General features: G+C 43.4%; 2 protein-coding genes across 2 annotated transcripts in view; both read right to left on the bottom strand.

Annotated features, from left to right (window-relative positions):
* Positions 1-4,794, bottom strand: part of LOC311325505 (receptor-type tyrosine-protein phosphatase mu-like) — a gene marked incomplete at both ends in the record, with an annotated part of 143,560 nt that extends 138,766 nt beyond the window's left edge. The window contains one exon of the mRNA XM_084458219.1: positions 4,722-4,794. Coding sequence (XP_084314345.1) covers positions 4,722-4,794 — 73 coding nt within the window. The remainder of the gene's footprint in view (positions 1-4,721) is intronic.
* Positions 4,795-15,204: 10,410 nt separating this feature from the next.
* On the bottom strand, positions 15,205-16,110 carry LOC311325125 (uncharacterized protein; the record flags this gene model as incomplete). The annotated part of the gene is made up of 1 exon (XM_084457783.1): positions 15,205-16,110. The coding sequence occupies one exon, from the start codon at positions 16,108-16,110 to the stop codon at positions 15,205-15,207; it is 906 nt and encodes a 301-aa protein (XP_084313909.1).
* Between the last annotated feature and the right edge of the window lie 368 nt (positions 16,111-16,478).

The following is a 16,478-nucleotide window of genomic DNA, read 5'->3' on the forward strand; positions in this document are numbered from 1 at the left end:
ACAGGTCCTAATGCATTAATGACTGTGCGACGTGCACTAATGTGACGGTCCCAGATTCAGAGTGACAGTAATGGAGAATTTTGCCTGTGGTTATACTCACAGGGCATGGTCGGGAGGGGGCCGTCGGCACCTGCCTACTGTTGGAGACCCTGACAGAAGCCTGATAAATAGCACGAGACAAGGTGAAACATCAGGCAGGCACCACTGCCACCACAAAACAGCACCCCCAGTTGTGAGATCAGACAACATAGACAGGTCTTTGGCAATGAACAGCTTTTCTTCAAAGTTAGCGAGTGCGATTGTCCTATGGAGTGGGTAGGACCTTGAGTAGAACTTTAAAGCTGAATATGGGAGAGACACATTTTCAGTTTTGTTTTTTGGTAGCATGTGAATAAAGGAACACATTTCATCACAACCAAAGAGTTAATTCAGGATCAATAATCCGACAACCACAGACCCCCCCTCACCAATCCCACAAGAAACAATAACAATCTAAATAATATGACAGTTTGAAAATCATACTCCATATCAGACTCCATGTAAAGACAAGGCTATATGATAATGTGAACCACAATCAAAGGAGTAACGCCTAAATCAATTCGGCTTCACGTACACTGCTTCTGAGCTGGTATCTAAGTTGAATAAAACATCAGTGTGCAAATGCCAGTTCCACATCTATATGGTAAGTTAGGGCAATGGAGAAAGGCTCTTACATTGGGGCCCTCTACCCCTTTTCCTACTCCTCCCCTTCTATCCTCCTCCCCCCTCCTCTCCTCTTCCTCCTCCCATAATCTCCTCCTCCTGTTCATCCCTAATAACAATTGAGACCCTCAGAGCATTAATTAGTGATAGAGTGCCTGGACTCTCAAAGTCACCTACAACGAATGCAAAGTACTGTAAACATGATCCACCACAAACCATTGTTATTCTTGCACTTTTTTTCTTCTTCGGAAAACAGTGATGAGATCAGGGTGAAAACTGCTCATGCATACCAGTAGCCATCTACAGTACTTATCTCTCTCTCTCTCTCCCATCTCTCTCTCTCTCTCTATTGCCCTCTCTCCTCTTCTCTCTGTGTGTCTCTCTCTTCATTAGCCAGCGCCTGTGCCGGCCTGTGTGTGATTCATTAGCTTTTATCCTCTCCATCTGAAGAAGGAGCTGTGTATAATTAGAGCATCTCTGTTTGTCCAGCATCCTTCACACAGTCACATCTCAAGGCCAATTACCATTCCGGTGCAACTCCCGGATAACATTGCCACATCAGCCGCTTCAAGAATGAACTTCAAACTATTACCGGTTCTTCAGAATGTAAATAAAATCAACAGTCAATGATTTGAATGTGGAGTGGGCCTCCGGGGATATGAAGACGAGCTGTCCTGGAGATACACACAGACTGAACTGTTTTAAGTTTATTTTCCTTGAAGCTGTTTTGTTGGAATACTTGCGTAGCCTAATGCAGAGAACACCTCACTGTCTGTGTCCTTCTATGACAGATTGTAGCACAGGCATGACAACTAGGCTACTGCAAATTGACTTAACCATGTTATGTAATAAGCTAAAAGTACAATATGTACTGTAAGTTGTCATAGTAAGATGACTTTAACTTATTTGAGTTTTGTAGACAGCGTCCTGTGTCAGGAGACATGTCCCGTTGTTCACCAACTGTGCAGCTGGCATCAGCATCATGTTGCATTCAATGCCAGGGACAAGCAGCCATGTTTGAAACCAAGCCTACAGTAAACCACTCACAACTCAAACACATGTACATGGTTCACTCTAACTCCAGACTGGCATTGCTGCGAAGATCAATCTGACATACGAACTCTCACAAGTATCCCACTGTTACACATCAACTACAGTAGACACAGTGGCGGTCAGACCAAGCAGCAGCATGTCAACTTGACGAGTCTATGGATTTCCACACACTCCGCTAGCATCATAATAGAAAAAAAGTATCTGGAAGCAAGGAAGATACATCTAGCTCAACTCTTTGCTTTGTACCGTCATCAATCACCAGCTTGATGCTGGTGCTTTTTTTCTAATGTTGTTGAAACTATCTTAAAACTTGCATCCATATTTAATTTCATTCTCCACTGGTTCAAACAAAGAAGCTTCCACCCTTCAAGACACCTTTCTGGGTAAAGTCTCTATTATGTCTGAGACAGTAGAGGGAGGTATAAAAGCATTTCACGAGAGAAAAACTAAATCTAAATTATTGTCAGGCTTCAAATGAAGTGCTGTTTATCTTCTCCCGACAGACCATGTGTTGTTTTACTCGGTGTCACAGCCTGGCTGGCGATCAGGATCGGTCAACCAGGACACTATCAGCCGCAGTCACTCTGCAATGACAAAGCACAGCACTACAACCCAGAGCAGCAGCATTATTCCTCCAGACACGGCCGACCTCTATCAGAAAACAAGGCAGGTTTTATGGCTGTGGGAGAAGGAGGTATACATAACAAAGTGCAGCTCTCCCTAGAATTGAATGCACTTGGTCAAAAGACAGAGTATGGATATCAAAGTCCTGGCAGGCCCAGCCAAGAACATGTTCATACGATGTATTAAAACACTACCGATACACACAAGTGATTCATGATGTGTCCTTCTGCTTATGTTTCTGTGCTTGGGGGCAGGGGTTGAAAGCCACATTAAAAAAAATCAAAATACACATAGTATACAGTACTGTAAGTTTTGGCTAAAGTTAGGCTACTTAATTTTAAAATTCCTATACTCTGAGCCGCTAAAACCAGAAGGAGGTAGTAAAGTGAGAAGTTGTAAGATGTAGAGAACCAAAACAGACCAATATTTTGGTTACTTATATTTATTCTTATTTCTTTGCCAAATCATTTTATGATGCCCCGTCTTTGGCATGGGTCTCATTTAGCCCGTATACCGGATCAGCCATGTGTAGGTAATCCATCAGCCAGTCATAGGGAGTAAAAGAGCTCCTATTGATTTTCTTACTGGTTTACATATTTACACACACATTCATGCAATTAGGACCACATTTATCGATGGCTTGAGTACCACTGGGGGCAGGAGCAAACCCTGTTTCAATAAATCTCCCCTTCCTCAGACTGCCAGCATTCTAAACAACAGGTAAGGCTGATGAACCTCACACGAAAATAGATTGAGTGGTGAGGGATTTCTTTAAAATCAACAAAACTGTGTACAGTATAACGTTCTTGAGTTGTTTGTGTTTCTTGTGGGCTATATCTTAATTTAAACATTGAAGTGAATCATATTCATTGTGGTAAGAGATAAAGATGGTAAACAGATTTGAATTCTATCTCAGCTGAGGAGCAACAACAGTTCCAAACCACATTCAGATTGCATTAGCCTGTGTACCTGACTTGTGGTCTTGTACTCCCCAGCAGTTTTGATCTTTACATTTTGATCTGAGCAGCCTTGTGAATATAAGTGTACCACACTGCCCCCAGCAGGGTCTCTGAGTAATAGTTTACAATTCTTATCAAGCCACGGCATCCGAACAACTAAAGTCCACAGCAAAACTTACCTGCATTCATAGCTTAGTCTCAGACAGCAAATGTAGCCTATTAGATAATCAAATATTTTGTAAAACAGATTCAGACCTCTTAGACACAGTTTTTCAAATAAACAGTGACTTGTAAGCTAGATTTCTCATCGAATGTGAAAGCCCAAGCCTTTATCACCCTAAGGCTCTGCATTTACACTGGGCTATTCATGTGTGTATTGATCCGCATGAACATAATGCCCTTTTAACATGAAGAAAAATCCATGGTCTACAGTCAGCTGAAGTGAAGCCTTTTAGGGGTGGAATTAAACCAGTTACTGTCCCTTTTGGCAATATTGGCCCATACTGTAAGGATGCTGTATACAATACTGTATGTGTCCTTTGAGGTGACAACCACGTGACACCTGTGCGGCGCAAACCAAGTACAAGTTCTCCCCTCTTTTGTATTTTAAGGAAGTCTCAGTGATCATTCCCCAGGCAGCAAAGGCCACACGTCATTAATAAATACGTTTGCAGCTGCCTCAATCTTATTTATAAGCTACTGAGAATTGATATAGGCTTACATTACTTTTTATTTGTCCACTGTCCACACATATGTCCATACTGCAAGGTAGGCTATGACCAAAGTAGCCAAAAGACTATTGCCCAAACTTCAAACCATGAACCTATCTCACGTTATTGATAAGTAGTCTATCCACACTAATTTGGGTAGCATATAGCCTCCGTTGTTCACTAACTCAGATGAACGGGCAACATAGACAACAAGTAAAGCCAGAAAATCTAAAGTTCTAATAAATAGACCTACTGTATATTGATTTTATTAGCCTATCAATGCAATCAGTCTTCTGAAGTACAACGTAAGGGAAGAATAACTCGCTATGCTATATTACAATAACTGGCTTCTCAAACAGCTATCCTACAACTATTTACGCATGACAAGCAAGGCGAGGGGTGTTGTCAATGGTGAAGAAGACTATGCAAGCAAGAGATGGTCATGCAATAGCCTACTTCACGTTAAACATTGTAGCCTACACGTGAAACTTATTTCACAAAGTGAAACATTCTGATCTTGCACGGACACAAAAAGTGATGTGAACCACTCGCATCAAAGCGCACCTGAACGCAGCGCGGCGCGCACACCTCAATCTAGGCGAGTTGTAAACTACCGATGTACACTGGCTCTAGCAAAAGCATGGCATTAAATATAATATTCGGATATTCTTACCTTTAAAAACTTCTCCCTGCACGGACATCAAAAGGCTTAATGCAGCAAAGACACAATTGATAACTTTATCCATCTCGAGACTGCCGTCGATGAGTTAACCCCCGCCGCGGGGTTAACTGGAGACAAAACTCTTCCTCTTTTAAGGTGGAATTCCTACCTGCACTTTACAGATATTTAGGGAACATTAATATACCCGAATTAAAGCCTCCTTCCCTTCGTATTCTTGTTTAAGATGTGAGTAGGTTAGGCTACTAACGGTGCAGTGTCGCTCTCCCGACTTCCAGACTTCGAGGAGCTATCTGGACCCTGAATCACGCGGGGGGAGTGAGAGGTCCGCTCTCTCCAGTAGAGGGTGTGTTGGAGCGCTCTCTCCAGTAGAGGGGGTGTTGGAGCGCTCTCTCCAGTAGAGGGGGTGTTGGAGCGCTCTCTCCAGTAGAGGGGGTGTTGGAGCGCTCTCTCCAGTAGAGGGGGTGTTGGAGCGCTCTCTCCAGTAGAGGGGGTGTTGGAGCGCTCTCTCCAGTAGAGGGGGTGTTGGAGCGCTCTCTCCAGTAGAGGGCGTGTTGGAGCGCTCTCTCCAGTAGAGGGGGTGTTGGAGCGCTCTCTCCAGTAGAGGGGGTGTTGGAGCGCTCTGTGCTGGCACGCGCGAGGCAGAAGAGGTCATTGGAACGGATGCTGTTCTCCTCCTACCTTTGGAAGATATTCCCTGGGTTTTACAGTTTTGCACATTATCTCATCTGCCAATCTATTCGTCAGTGTATGTACGACAAATAACTAACTAGTCCGTCTCCCTGGCTGAGTTATCTTAAGTCTATATCATTAACTCGTTTTCATTATCCTATATTAGATGACATTACAGTATCTTGTAGTATCAATGTCTAATGGACCCCCAGGTTCATTGAGACCACTCTAGTCTAAGTCCCCCCTGTGTGTCCTTTGAGCGGTACATTGATCCTTTTAAAAGGGAGCCCAGGGTGACATCCATCGAGACATGATTTATTGACGGTGGCAAAAATATTGCACAAAAAAAGGTCTTGTCATGCAATGTCTCTTTCAGATAAGGTCATTATTTCCTTGTCTGGTCCATTAAGATGTTTTGTGTGAAATGTGTTTCGCCAACACAAACATATCTCCCATAATATAAACAAGTTCATTTAAAGGGGAAAGATAGCTGAATAACAACAGATCAATACCAGTGCCTGGATGTCATAGTGTGCATAAAGGGACATAGCTTTTCTCATGTACCAGCAGTTTCCATTCCCCCCCTAATTAAAAAACAATGAGATTGACATGGATCTACTTTTAGCCCTAAAATGACCCTTGCTGTCCTGGAGCTGAAGCTCCAACCTTTTGTGCTTGCAGCAAAACAATGGCAAAGCACTTTTGCCCAGTGTGAAACCACTCATCTTTCTGGTATGTAGGCCTAAGTATTGTCTCGTCCATGGCGGTGTGTTGCCAGGAATGTACACTCCTCTGACCGGGAAAATGTATGATACCCACTAATTGTAGAGAAAAATAAACAAAATCATAGCCCAATGTTGTTGTCTGTGATGATAGCTGTTCAACAATATCTTATTGTTGCTTTATTACAGGAGAGATGTGGGAAACAGTGGGGATCTGATTGTGTAAATCATCCACTGAGGTGAGACAGCACTATGTGGTTCTGACTGTGAGGTAAACACAGACGCCATGTGGAGTTCAGACCCTGGTCATACACATATCAGGACATTGTGTTGGTTTGACCAACTAGGGAGCTTGATTTAGCATGATTGTGCAGTAGCTAGGAGCTAGATGCAACAGTAACACTTTACAATAAGGGTACATTAATAAGCGTTAGTTAATGCATTATTAAGCATTAAGTACCAGTTAACTAATGTCTCTATTAACCATTTAATAATGTTATTTATGTTATCTAAGGTTACCCTAAACCCTAGTTACCTAACCCTAAATAAGAATTAGTTAACAGTTAACTAATGTTTTTTGTGACCCTTATTGTAAAGTGTGACCGATGCAACAGTAAACGCTATAACATTTCTCTGATTGGGAAATGAGTAAGCTACTGAGTACTTGCACTCTCCTGTCTTTGCACTGTGCCTTTTTGGTCCTTACCCTGACTAATGTTGTCCCCATCAGTGTTATGCACTAATTGACCAAAACAAATTCCTAGTATGTGTAAAAACTACCTGGCAAATAAAACGGATTCTGATTCTAAAACTGATTTTGATATTACACACAGAGGTAGGCCTACCTTAATGTATTTGAAAAGTTGCAGATGTAACCAAGTGCAAAGTGTTCTTGTGAGTCCCAGGTAGTGGTAGCGAGTAATTGGTTAAATTCACTCCTCAAAGGAGTGCTAACAGTCCATCCAAGAGAGACATCCCTTTTGGCGCAAGTGTTAGCGCGTCCGCCTCATAAGCGGGAGAGCGTGGGTTTGAATCCAGCCCTAGCAAGCCATAAACATGGGTTACACCATGCGCCTTACAGACCACAGCAAAAGAGTTGGCTTGTGGAGTATCTATAGTAGCTGCTTGATATTTCCCCCTCGGGAATTACACAAATAGATGATATTGAGGGTAATTGTATTTTTTGGCAATTGGTAGCAGTCACACACTCTTTGTCAATGTGTCAGTCATCTAAGGCTGTGTAGCCTAGGCCTACTGCTTCTCAGCATGATCAAATATATCAATGGATTCCAGCCGTATGCTACTCCAGAGAACTATTACAGACTCCTCGTGTGGTTGGAAGACAACAGTGATATTGTAATTTCTCTCCTGTGATTATCATGTGTTTTGATTATAGAAAGGCTAACATGGGATTGATTAGCAATCTTTCGAAAAGCCAGTCATTAGTAGCTCTATGTTGTTTTTCATAATTTGTTTATAATTGCAAAAACAGCATTGCTGATGAGGAAAGGGCAATGCCAAGTATAGTTGGGCCTATATCCCTTTGAATAATAGAGTATGCCCGTGTGTAATTTGCTTTTCCAATAATGCTAGACTAAAAAATCCTCCACTCCCCAAAAAGATGACTATTTCAACAACACTTTCAAATCATATATTGTGTACAAAAAATCTAAAAACTTGGTGATTATGCCTCGTACAAACTTGGTGATATGGCTTTGAACAATTTAAACGCTGTTCATTGCAATCTAGTATATGGGTTAAGGGACTTTTTACTGCAAGTCATGATGCAAAGGTCCTCTTTGGTATGGAAGTACCTTAGGTCAATAGAAAACTCCTGGGTGGGATTCCAATGCTCTCATCACTACTCTACTTGTTACGGTGGAGATCGGCAGGTTGGTTTTGGTGTCCTTCCAGTCCCTAGTGTGGGTTGGGGTTAGAATATGGGTTGGGGTTGGGACAGGATCTGATCTATAAGGCAAGGGGTAAAGGTTGGAGTGAAAGGATGAACATGTGGTGAGGTTTGGGGTATAGTCCCATAAAGTCATCCCCACCGGGTCTTCAACCCCAGTCTCCAGGGTGGGAGTCCAATGCTCTAACCACTACTCTACTTGTGCAGTGGAGATCGGCGGGTTGATTTTGGTGTCCTTCTTGATTTTGGTGTGCTGGGACTACTGCCTCTTGTGGTGCCAACAGAGAAATGCAGGCCAACATTGTCCGCATTAACGGAGGGAGGGAGGGAGGGAGTGATAACCGGACGAACGCTATACTAAGTGCACTGGCTTACAGCCACGCACAAAAAGGCATCAATACATTAAGCTCATTCCTCCATCACCACCTAAAGCTGTGCCAGTCAACAGTCAGTCTAATCACCGAAAATAAACCACATGTAGGCATATAGCGACTGGTGCATCACATCCCATACAAAAATGAATTACTATAGGATTTGAAGTGTCCTACTCCTATCGTAATGAGGACTGTCTGTCTAGAATGCAGTAGCGTACCGTGGGGTCTTGCACAGGGTCTTCTCTGACTTTGTTATTACTCCCAATGCCCCCCAACCCCCCCGCGCGCCCCGTACACAAACGCAGATAGGGAGAGAAACTACGCACGTAGAGGTCAGTGGCGTCTGGTGGGTCCTAGAACCAGGTAAGCCAGGAACAACGAAGCACGCACGTGCGGCGCGCACAATTTTTTGGGGGGTGCGCTTTCAAAGCATGCCCTGATGGGTTTCACAGCACCAGAAGGGTGCTGAGCATTGGCATTTAACTACAGTAGCCTAGGCTACTGATGTTTTCTTTTAACACATCAAGAAAGGCCAATAATTTGAGAGCGAACGAATAAGAGGGCAATATTTAGGCCGAAACGAGTCAAAAAATGTCTGAAAGTCGATTTCCGTGCCTCCTTTCACTGAAAGAAGGTGCAAAAGTCAAGTTTTATTTGGATTTGTATGGGTAAGCCAGGCTTATCCTGGCTTATAGGAGCAATCGCCACTGGTAGGGGTACCAATAATTTGCAACACTTGGGACAATTTAATTGTTCCTACCAAAACGTAAACAAGATGCAACTACTACTATAATTCCACACCAATACGAAGTCCATCACAAGATTATGACAACTCGTGCTCAAACACCACAACGCCTTTTATCAAACTGAAAATAGCCCTGCCAGTGCTAACCATCTCTGGGTTACTGTATCACATCGCATTCATAAGCCATCGTTCTGACACCATAATAAAAGGAAGCTTTTGTCAACGACATGCAACAATAGGTCCTTATCTCTCACATAGCAGCAAATTCACACACATTGCTAACATGATCAATCTGAAATGCATAAAGCTGCAAAGCAGGACTCATCATTTCATTAAGTTTTGCTAGCCATTAGCCAGTCATATTGGCCAAAGTTGGCTTCTTGAAAGTGCCTCACAAATCCCTTGTCTGGGGAAACACTGCTGCTAGCCTGTGTAATATAACGTTACTCTAGCCTACCTAAACTTGTTTCAATCACAAGAACGCAACAGGTTTAGTTTTTGTAGTTATTTTGTAACGTTAGTTGTTACCTACTTTGATTTGTGTCCTCCTCCTGTGCCTACTCTCTTCTTCTCTCTTTCTTCTCTGTCTGCTTCTTTCAACACCATCACGCCAGGTACGGTCTGTGTGCTCATGTCGGCGCATAAAAAGAAAAAACAGAAATAGTCCAAAATAAACCATATCCTCCTACATACTGTTAGCGGTCCGACAGTGGAAAAACAGATGGTAACGGTTCTCACGAGTCCGGGACAGAACGGAGTCGAACGAAACCTAACCGTTCGGTCTGACAGTGGAAAGACAGCTATAGTGTTTTTGTTTTGATGTTCTGGGACTTTGATGTTCTTCGTCTTGTGGTGGCACAATCAGTTTGACACAGTTAATTCATCTGCAAAACAGACTGTACATTTCCTTAATGATAAAAAAAAACAATGTTTTGTTCCCATGGGATCTCTCCCTTCTCTTACCTGGTAAATACATGCAAAGTATAGCCTAATAGACTCTTTTGTTGCCAAAATGCCCGCACACTTAATTGTTCACCAACAGTAAAAGGGTCTATATATAATGGGTAATTACTGAAACACCTATACTGTAGGTATAAAATACTGTATGGAGAAAGGGAGGGAAGTAAGGAGGGAAGGAGTGACAACCAGACATTTGCTGTCTTTGGTGCGCTGGCTTACAGCCACGGACAAAAAAACAGAGACACAAATTAGATCTTTTCAAATTGGCCACCAACAATACCAGACCCCATATCTTTGCTTCTGTTATAGATATGACAAAACTGGTGTCATTATTGGGGTCAAGTAATCCAATAAAATGAGCAAAAAAAACCCAATAATTTTCTCCTTACCATGACAATTGGGGATAAAATATGCAAATGTAATTAAAAAGTTTCATCTAAACATTCACCGCCCCATTAGGAAGGACCGCCCTAAATACATTGGATCGTTTCTGCAATGCAGTTTTTTTCTCTCAAATTATTTCCACTTACTTAGCGAAGAAATCTTGTAGTGGATAAATGTCTTCAGTCTCTAGTTGAGTGCAGCGTTTGGAGACTGACTTGTGAGTCTAGGATGATATTGGTACAAAGACATTGAGAGAAGAACAAAGGCTTTGTGACAGTTGACCCAGGATTCAGAATTAAAGGATTTATCAAAGGAGAAGGCTCTTTTTAGACAACCTGGACCTTATTTACGGCATCTGTAGTCTACACTCGCGACTCACATTCTCTACGCTACGATCGGCTTCAATCATATTCTAAGTCATCTTCTATATCCTAAAAATCAGATAAATATTCAGCCATATTGCACACAATATTCCAGGCACCAAAAAGCCGATCGTAGCGTAGAGAATGTGAGCCGCAAGTGTAGCCTACAGACGGAGAATAGCCAGTGCTATTCAAGTGGGGAAGCTTTATTTAGTTTCTAAAGACATTTCTAAAGATCATATTACAGAGGCATGTGAAAACCACAACAAGCCCTTGCTCTATGGAAGCACAACTAGCGATTCATCATCATCATCAATAGATTGATGAAAACAACCGTTTCACAGCAGAAAATACATTTTTTAGAAGCTGCATTCTCGGTGCCCCGTCCACCGCCATTACATGGATATACTTGGCTCGCACTGGATTTTAAATTTCTTCTACAGGCCTCCGAATTACACCAAAGTTATCTTGGTGAGTCAAACGTCTTATAATATGCTGTAAATAAGGTCCAGGTTGTCGAAACGAGCCTTCTCCTTTAAGCAATCGATTGGAGTCCAAATACAGCGAACACAAGATAAGTGTCGCCCATACACAGACTAAATGGTGGGCTTCAGGCCCCCATACTAAGGTAGTCACGTACATATCTTGCCAACAAACTAATTTCAGCTAGACAAAAAGGGATAAATCAGGCTAATTACAGGGGCGGCACATAGCGTCCGAAGTTCTCGACCAAACATTAGCGCAGCTGGAGTGCATCCGGTGGATTCTTGGGTGGCAGACCTGTATGCCATGGGGACCAGGGGTTGGTGGCAGTCCCATTCAATCAAATCGTTCAACCAGACCATCACTTTGAAGGTGTAATGGAGTGTGGTCGGGGTCTTCACAGACCAAATGCCTCTGGACACAATTGGATAGACCTACAGACGTGGACAAAATTGTTGGTACCCTTCCGTTTAAGAAAGAAAAACCCACAATGGTCACTGAAATAACTTGAAACTGAAAAAGTAATAATAAATAAAAATTGACTGAAAATTAACTAATGAAAATCAGCCACTGCTTTTGAATTGTGGTTCATTACTCCAGGAGCCTGCTTGATCGCCTTGTTGAGAGGGGTCAGGGAAGAATTTTTACAGCTCACTTATCTGGCCCCCGGGTGATACTGGTTTTTTTCTTCCCTCTGGAATATGTAGAGGTGGCTCGTATGCCCACCTCCCTTGTTCTCTATAAAGCGCATTGTGTTGCCTCTGGGTATGAAATGCGCTATACAAATAAAGCTTTGATTGATTGATTGAAGACACTAAACCCCAAAATCGCTCACATGCATCAAGGTGGTGCAGTAACTACTGTCGCCTCACAGCAGAGTTTGCATGTTCTCTCCATGTTCGCTAGGGTTTCCTCCCAAAAGAACCCAATACGAAAAACATGCAGAAGAACAGATGCTCTTCAGTCCGGTCCCTGACGAGGACTTGGACTGAGCACTTGGACTTATTCCCCAGGCACCATGAACAATGGCTGCCCACTGCTCCTGGCTGCTCATGGATGAGTACAACTTGGATGGGAGAAATGCAGGGAGCAATTTCCACCGGCGACCACCAAAGACGTGTGTGTGTGTTGTGTGTGCTGTGTCGACCTCACTCACATGTGTTTGTGTGTCATGCGTGGCCAAATAAAGACCCCGTAAGGTTCCCAAAAATTTTTTACATCTTAAAGTCGCACAGAAATGAAAAAAGCATTCTGTCCCATTTTGGTTCACATAATTGGTCATAGTGTTCACCCATTCAACGATGTATGCCCAAAAAAAATACAAAATTCTACTTTTGTTGTAATCTTATATCAAAGTATATCATTTCTTACTTCCTGGAAAACGGTACGTCACGTGCAATTACGACACCAGGTACCTTAGATTTTAGGCCAATAATCTCACGACATCCACCCTGTCAATCAAAACGTCAACTACTCTGCAGCCTCAAGTGTTGAATATCCCGCCCGCTCGATAACGTTCCAATGAAATTCATCTAAACGTATGTCCCGCCCTTGCAGCCCATTTCAGGTGGAAATACGTCAAAGTACGGAAGCAAGATGTTCTCCAACGTCCCTTTCGGTTTATCTTTAAGGTGGGAAAATGTGCATATTTTATCCCCAATTGACATGATCAGGAGAAAACTATTTCGTTTTTTAAGCTTAAATTAAATTGGATTTCTTGACCCCAAAAATGTATTTATCGGCAGCCATTTTGAAATTATGCATATATATATATATATATATATATATATATATATATATGTATATAAGTGAGATCTAGCTTGTGTCTTTGGATAAAACATTTTCGATGGCCCTTAGGTACAGTACTTAGAAGGAATTGTTATGGTGAGTGAATGTCTTTGCTATAACTCCACTTTCCACAAAAGGTCTCATTGCATTACTTAAATTGACCCAAACATCATGTTGGTGTTTCTGGATATTAGATACTATAATTTTCCAGTTGAAGTGACCTTAGCTTTGGTCCATTGGCAAGGGGGTGTTTCGCTTTTGAGTAGCCACACGATATGCCCTTTATGGCTGAACATTTGACTCAAGGAGAAATAGTAATTGTGTGCCAACCCACACAGAAGGTGAGCTGCAAACCTCAAATTTATGATGCAATATCTTTATACAGGTTACAATTGAAACCATGTCTTATGATAGCCTGAGGTAGGCACAGAGGATTTTATCCATTTTTGGTCTTGTGCAATGGAGGTTCATTTGTCATGAGTGTGTGTGTGTGTGTGTATATGTGTGTGTGTGTGTGTGTTTGTGTGTGTTTGTGTGAGAGAGAGAGAGAGAGAGGGAGGGGGAAGAGAGAGAGTGTAAAGGAGATCTCTGGGCAGTGTACAATTTGGTGTAATGCTAGCAGGTATCCAACAGAGGTCGCTTTTGTGCTACTTTCATAGGGTCAAAGTGCCGATCTACAGGTTTTATAAAACACACTCCATACTACATGATTAGTCGGTCATAGGTTTATGAGTTAATATTCTTGAAGGGTGTACTGTAAAGTCCAACACGGAAAATACTTCAAAATAAGTCTTCCTGGTCTGAGTATCAGCCTCTTTCTCTACGGTAGTCATGTGTTACAGTGGAGAAGGCCATACCCAAATCTGAAGCTGGGGATCATACTATATCTATGAAGGTATGGCCAAACTTATGTTGAGGAATGCCACTGTAATCCGGTGAGAGTTGGAAATAATGAACACAAATTATCAGCTGTTTGAGGAGGTCACCGTGGAATCCAATTGAATGGCAGTGGACATGCCTGAAACAACCATCGCATTCAGATTCCGTGGTCTGATTTACAACCGTCTCCTCCGGTTTTGAACTGGCTGGAATGGGTCCTGACGGTCGCAGCACATGACCTGGGCTACTGTCTGTTCACTCCAACATATATCACCCTACAGTAGATCAGATGCAATGGTCTAAAATTAACACATATTGATATTACTGCTTACTAGGACACATTTTCCCCAATGAGGAGTCTAACATCTAATCTGATGTCTAGTCTACATCTAACAGGAACATCTAAGTCTCTCTTTTTTGCACACAGTTCATTACAAGATTGCAAATGCAAAAAGCATGCCAAATACCATTAATGGAAGAAAGAATATCCAATATTTCTCCCATTTTTGTCTGTTGCGAGATAAAGAAATTGGACACCGTGCAGTCAGATTTTTTATCAGAGGCATAACAATAGCAATAACCACAGCCACCTCAGGGGCTGCCGCTGAGCAGTGTTGATTTGATTGAGCAAGTGGAACATTTAATCACAATCTATGGCCTTGTTTTGTTGACGATCTAAAGCCCCCACCAGCGCAGTTTCCAGTGCTAGTCTCTACTGGCTCTCCAGACCTGATCCCCCCAGCCTAGCTCGATGGAAAAGAGAGAAGGGGTGGGTGTTGTAACTTAACTGCCCTCATGCCCCACTACTCCCCTCACTGCAGTGCCAAGCGAGGTCAAGTGGAGAGCTCACCAAAACAAGAGCACAGATTACCCAATGACTTGGTTCGTTTATGACTTTGTTTGTTGAATGTTTGTTTATAAATATTGTTGAAATATAGTTTTCATATACTGTACAAAGCTTTGGGGAAAAGCTAATCGAAACATTAAAGTCGTAGAAGCTCTGTCTCTGATATGGATAATGTAATGTTCATGTACAATACGGTCCTTATGGTGATCCCATCTTCACAAGTAGTCCTGGTGTACCAAGGAATTCACAGCATGACTCAACATTCTCAACATCACTGATATAACTACAAACCACACACATACACACACACACACACACACATACATGCATTCACACAGTACAGTTGTTTTCCTCACGCAGGCTTGAGGTAGTTGTAGAAGGCATTGAGGCCTCCCTGTAGCACCTCCTGAATGGGCTTCAGCAGGGGGTTATGGACGATATGCAGACCCTTGTCCAACGGGTGACACGCCAGCTTCCCGAGCCTGCTCAGCAGGTACATCTCCACGGGCACGCTCTGAAGATCGTTAAAATCCACGTTCAGCAGCTCCAGTGACTCCAGGAAGCACAGGGTCTTGGGCAGCGTGTGGATGCAGTTCCCCTCCACGATGAGGATCTTCAGGTTGACCAGGTCCTGGATCTGGTCGGCGATGTTCTCCAGCCGGTTGCAGGCCAGGTGGAGGAAGACCAGGCCCTTCATGCTGTAGACGCAGGTGGGGATGTGGGCCATGCGGTTGTGACTGAGGTTGAGCTTGGTCAGGCTGCGCATGGCCGCCAGGCTGCCGGGGAGGCTAGTGATCTGGTTGTTGGCCAGGCTCAGCACCTCCAGGCGGGTGCAGGAGCCCAGCTCGTCAGGCACCTCGCTCAGACGGTTGCGGTAGGCGAAGAGGACGCGGAGCTTCTTGAGCAGGCCGATCTCCGGCGGCAGGCAGGTCAGGTTGTTCCCCCACAGGTTGAGGATGACCAGGTTGTCCAGAGCACCCATGGCGGGGGGGAGGACGCACAGGCAGTTGAGGGAGAGGTTGAGCTTCTGTAGCTCCCGCAGCTCCCACAGCTCGGCGGGGGTCTCGTCCAGCCCGCGCATGGACAGGCTGAGGGTGCTGTAGCCGAAGTGCGTGACGGCATGCTTGCGGATCCTCTCCGCCGCGTTCGACAGGCTGGGGTGGTGGTGGTCGTCTCTCCCGGGGGTCCTCCTCCCATGACTCACGCTCACCTGACTCAGCTGTTCTCTGGAGAAACTTCTAGACTGCTTGCCCCCCATGGTCCTTTACACAGCACACTGGTACTGTGGTTGTTTCACTCTCCTTTTAAGGCCAGCAAAATAAGTTTCATGCTGAAAAAATACTTTAAAAATATTTCCCTTAGATTTTCAAACTTTAAAAAGGGTCAATTTGACCCACAACAGAACAGGTTAAACAAAATATCAGGGTGAGTTTGGCCAGATCTCTGATTCTGGTAGCATGGAGAGGTCTGGTATTGAAGCTGTCCAGTTTCTGTTGTTGAACAAGGTGTCCTAGCCACCGAGAGCATGGTCAGGGTTCCCTCTTTTACGGTTGTTTTGTTCTAAAGTTGTTCTTCTCTGATGTTTGGCAAAGGAGAGTCACCGAATCCCGTGTGGGTCTGCTGTGG

The sequence above is a fragment of the Borostomias antarcticus genome, assembly GCF_949987555.1.
Source record: "Borostomias antarcticus genome assembly, chromosome: 24".
Taxonomy (NCBI): Eukaryota; Metazoa; Chordata; class Actinopteri; order Stomiiformes; family Stomiidae; genus Borostomias; species Borostomias antarcticus.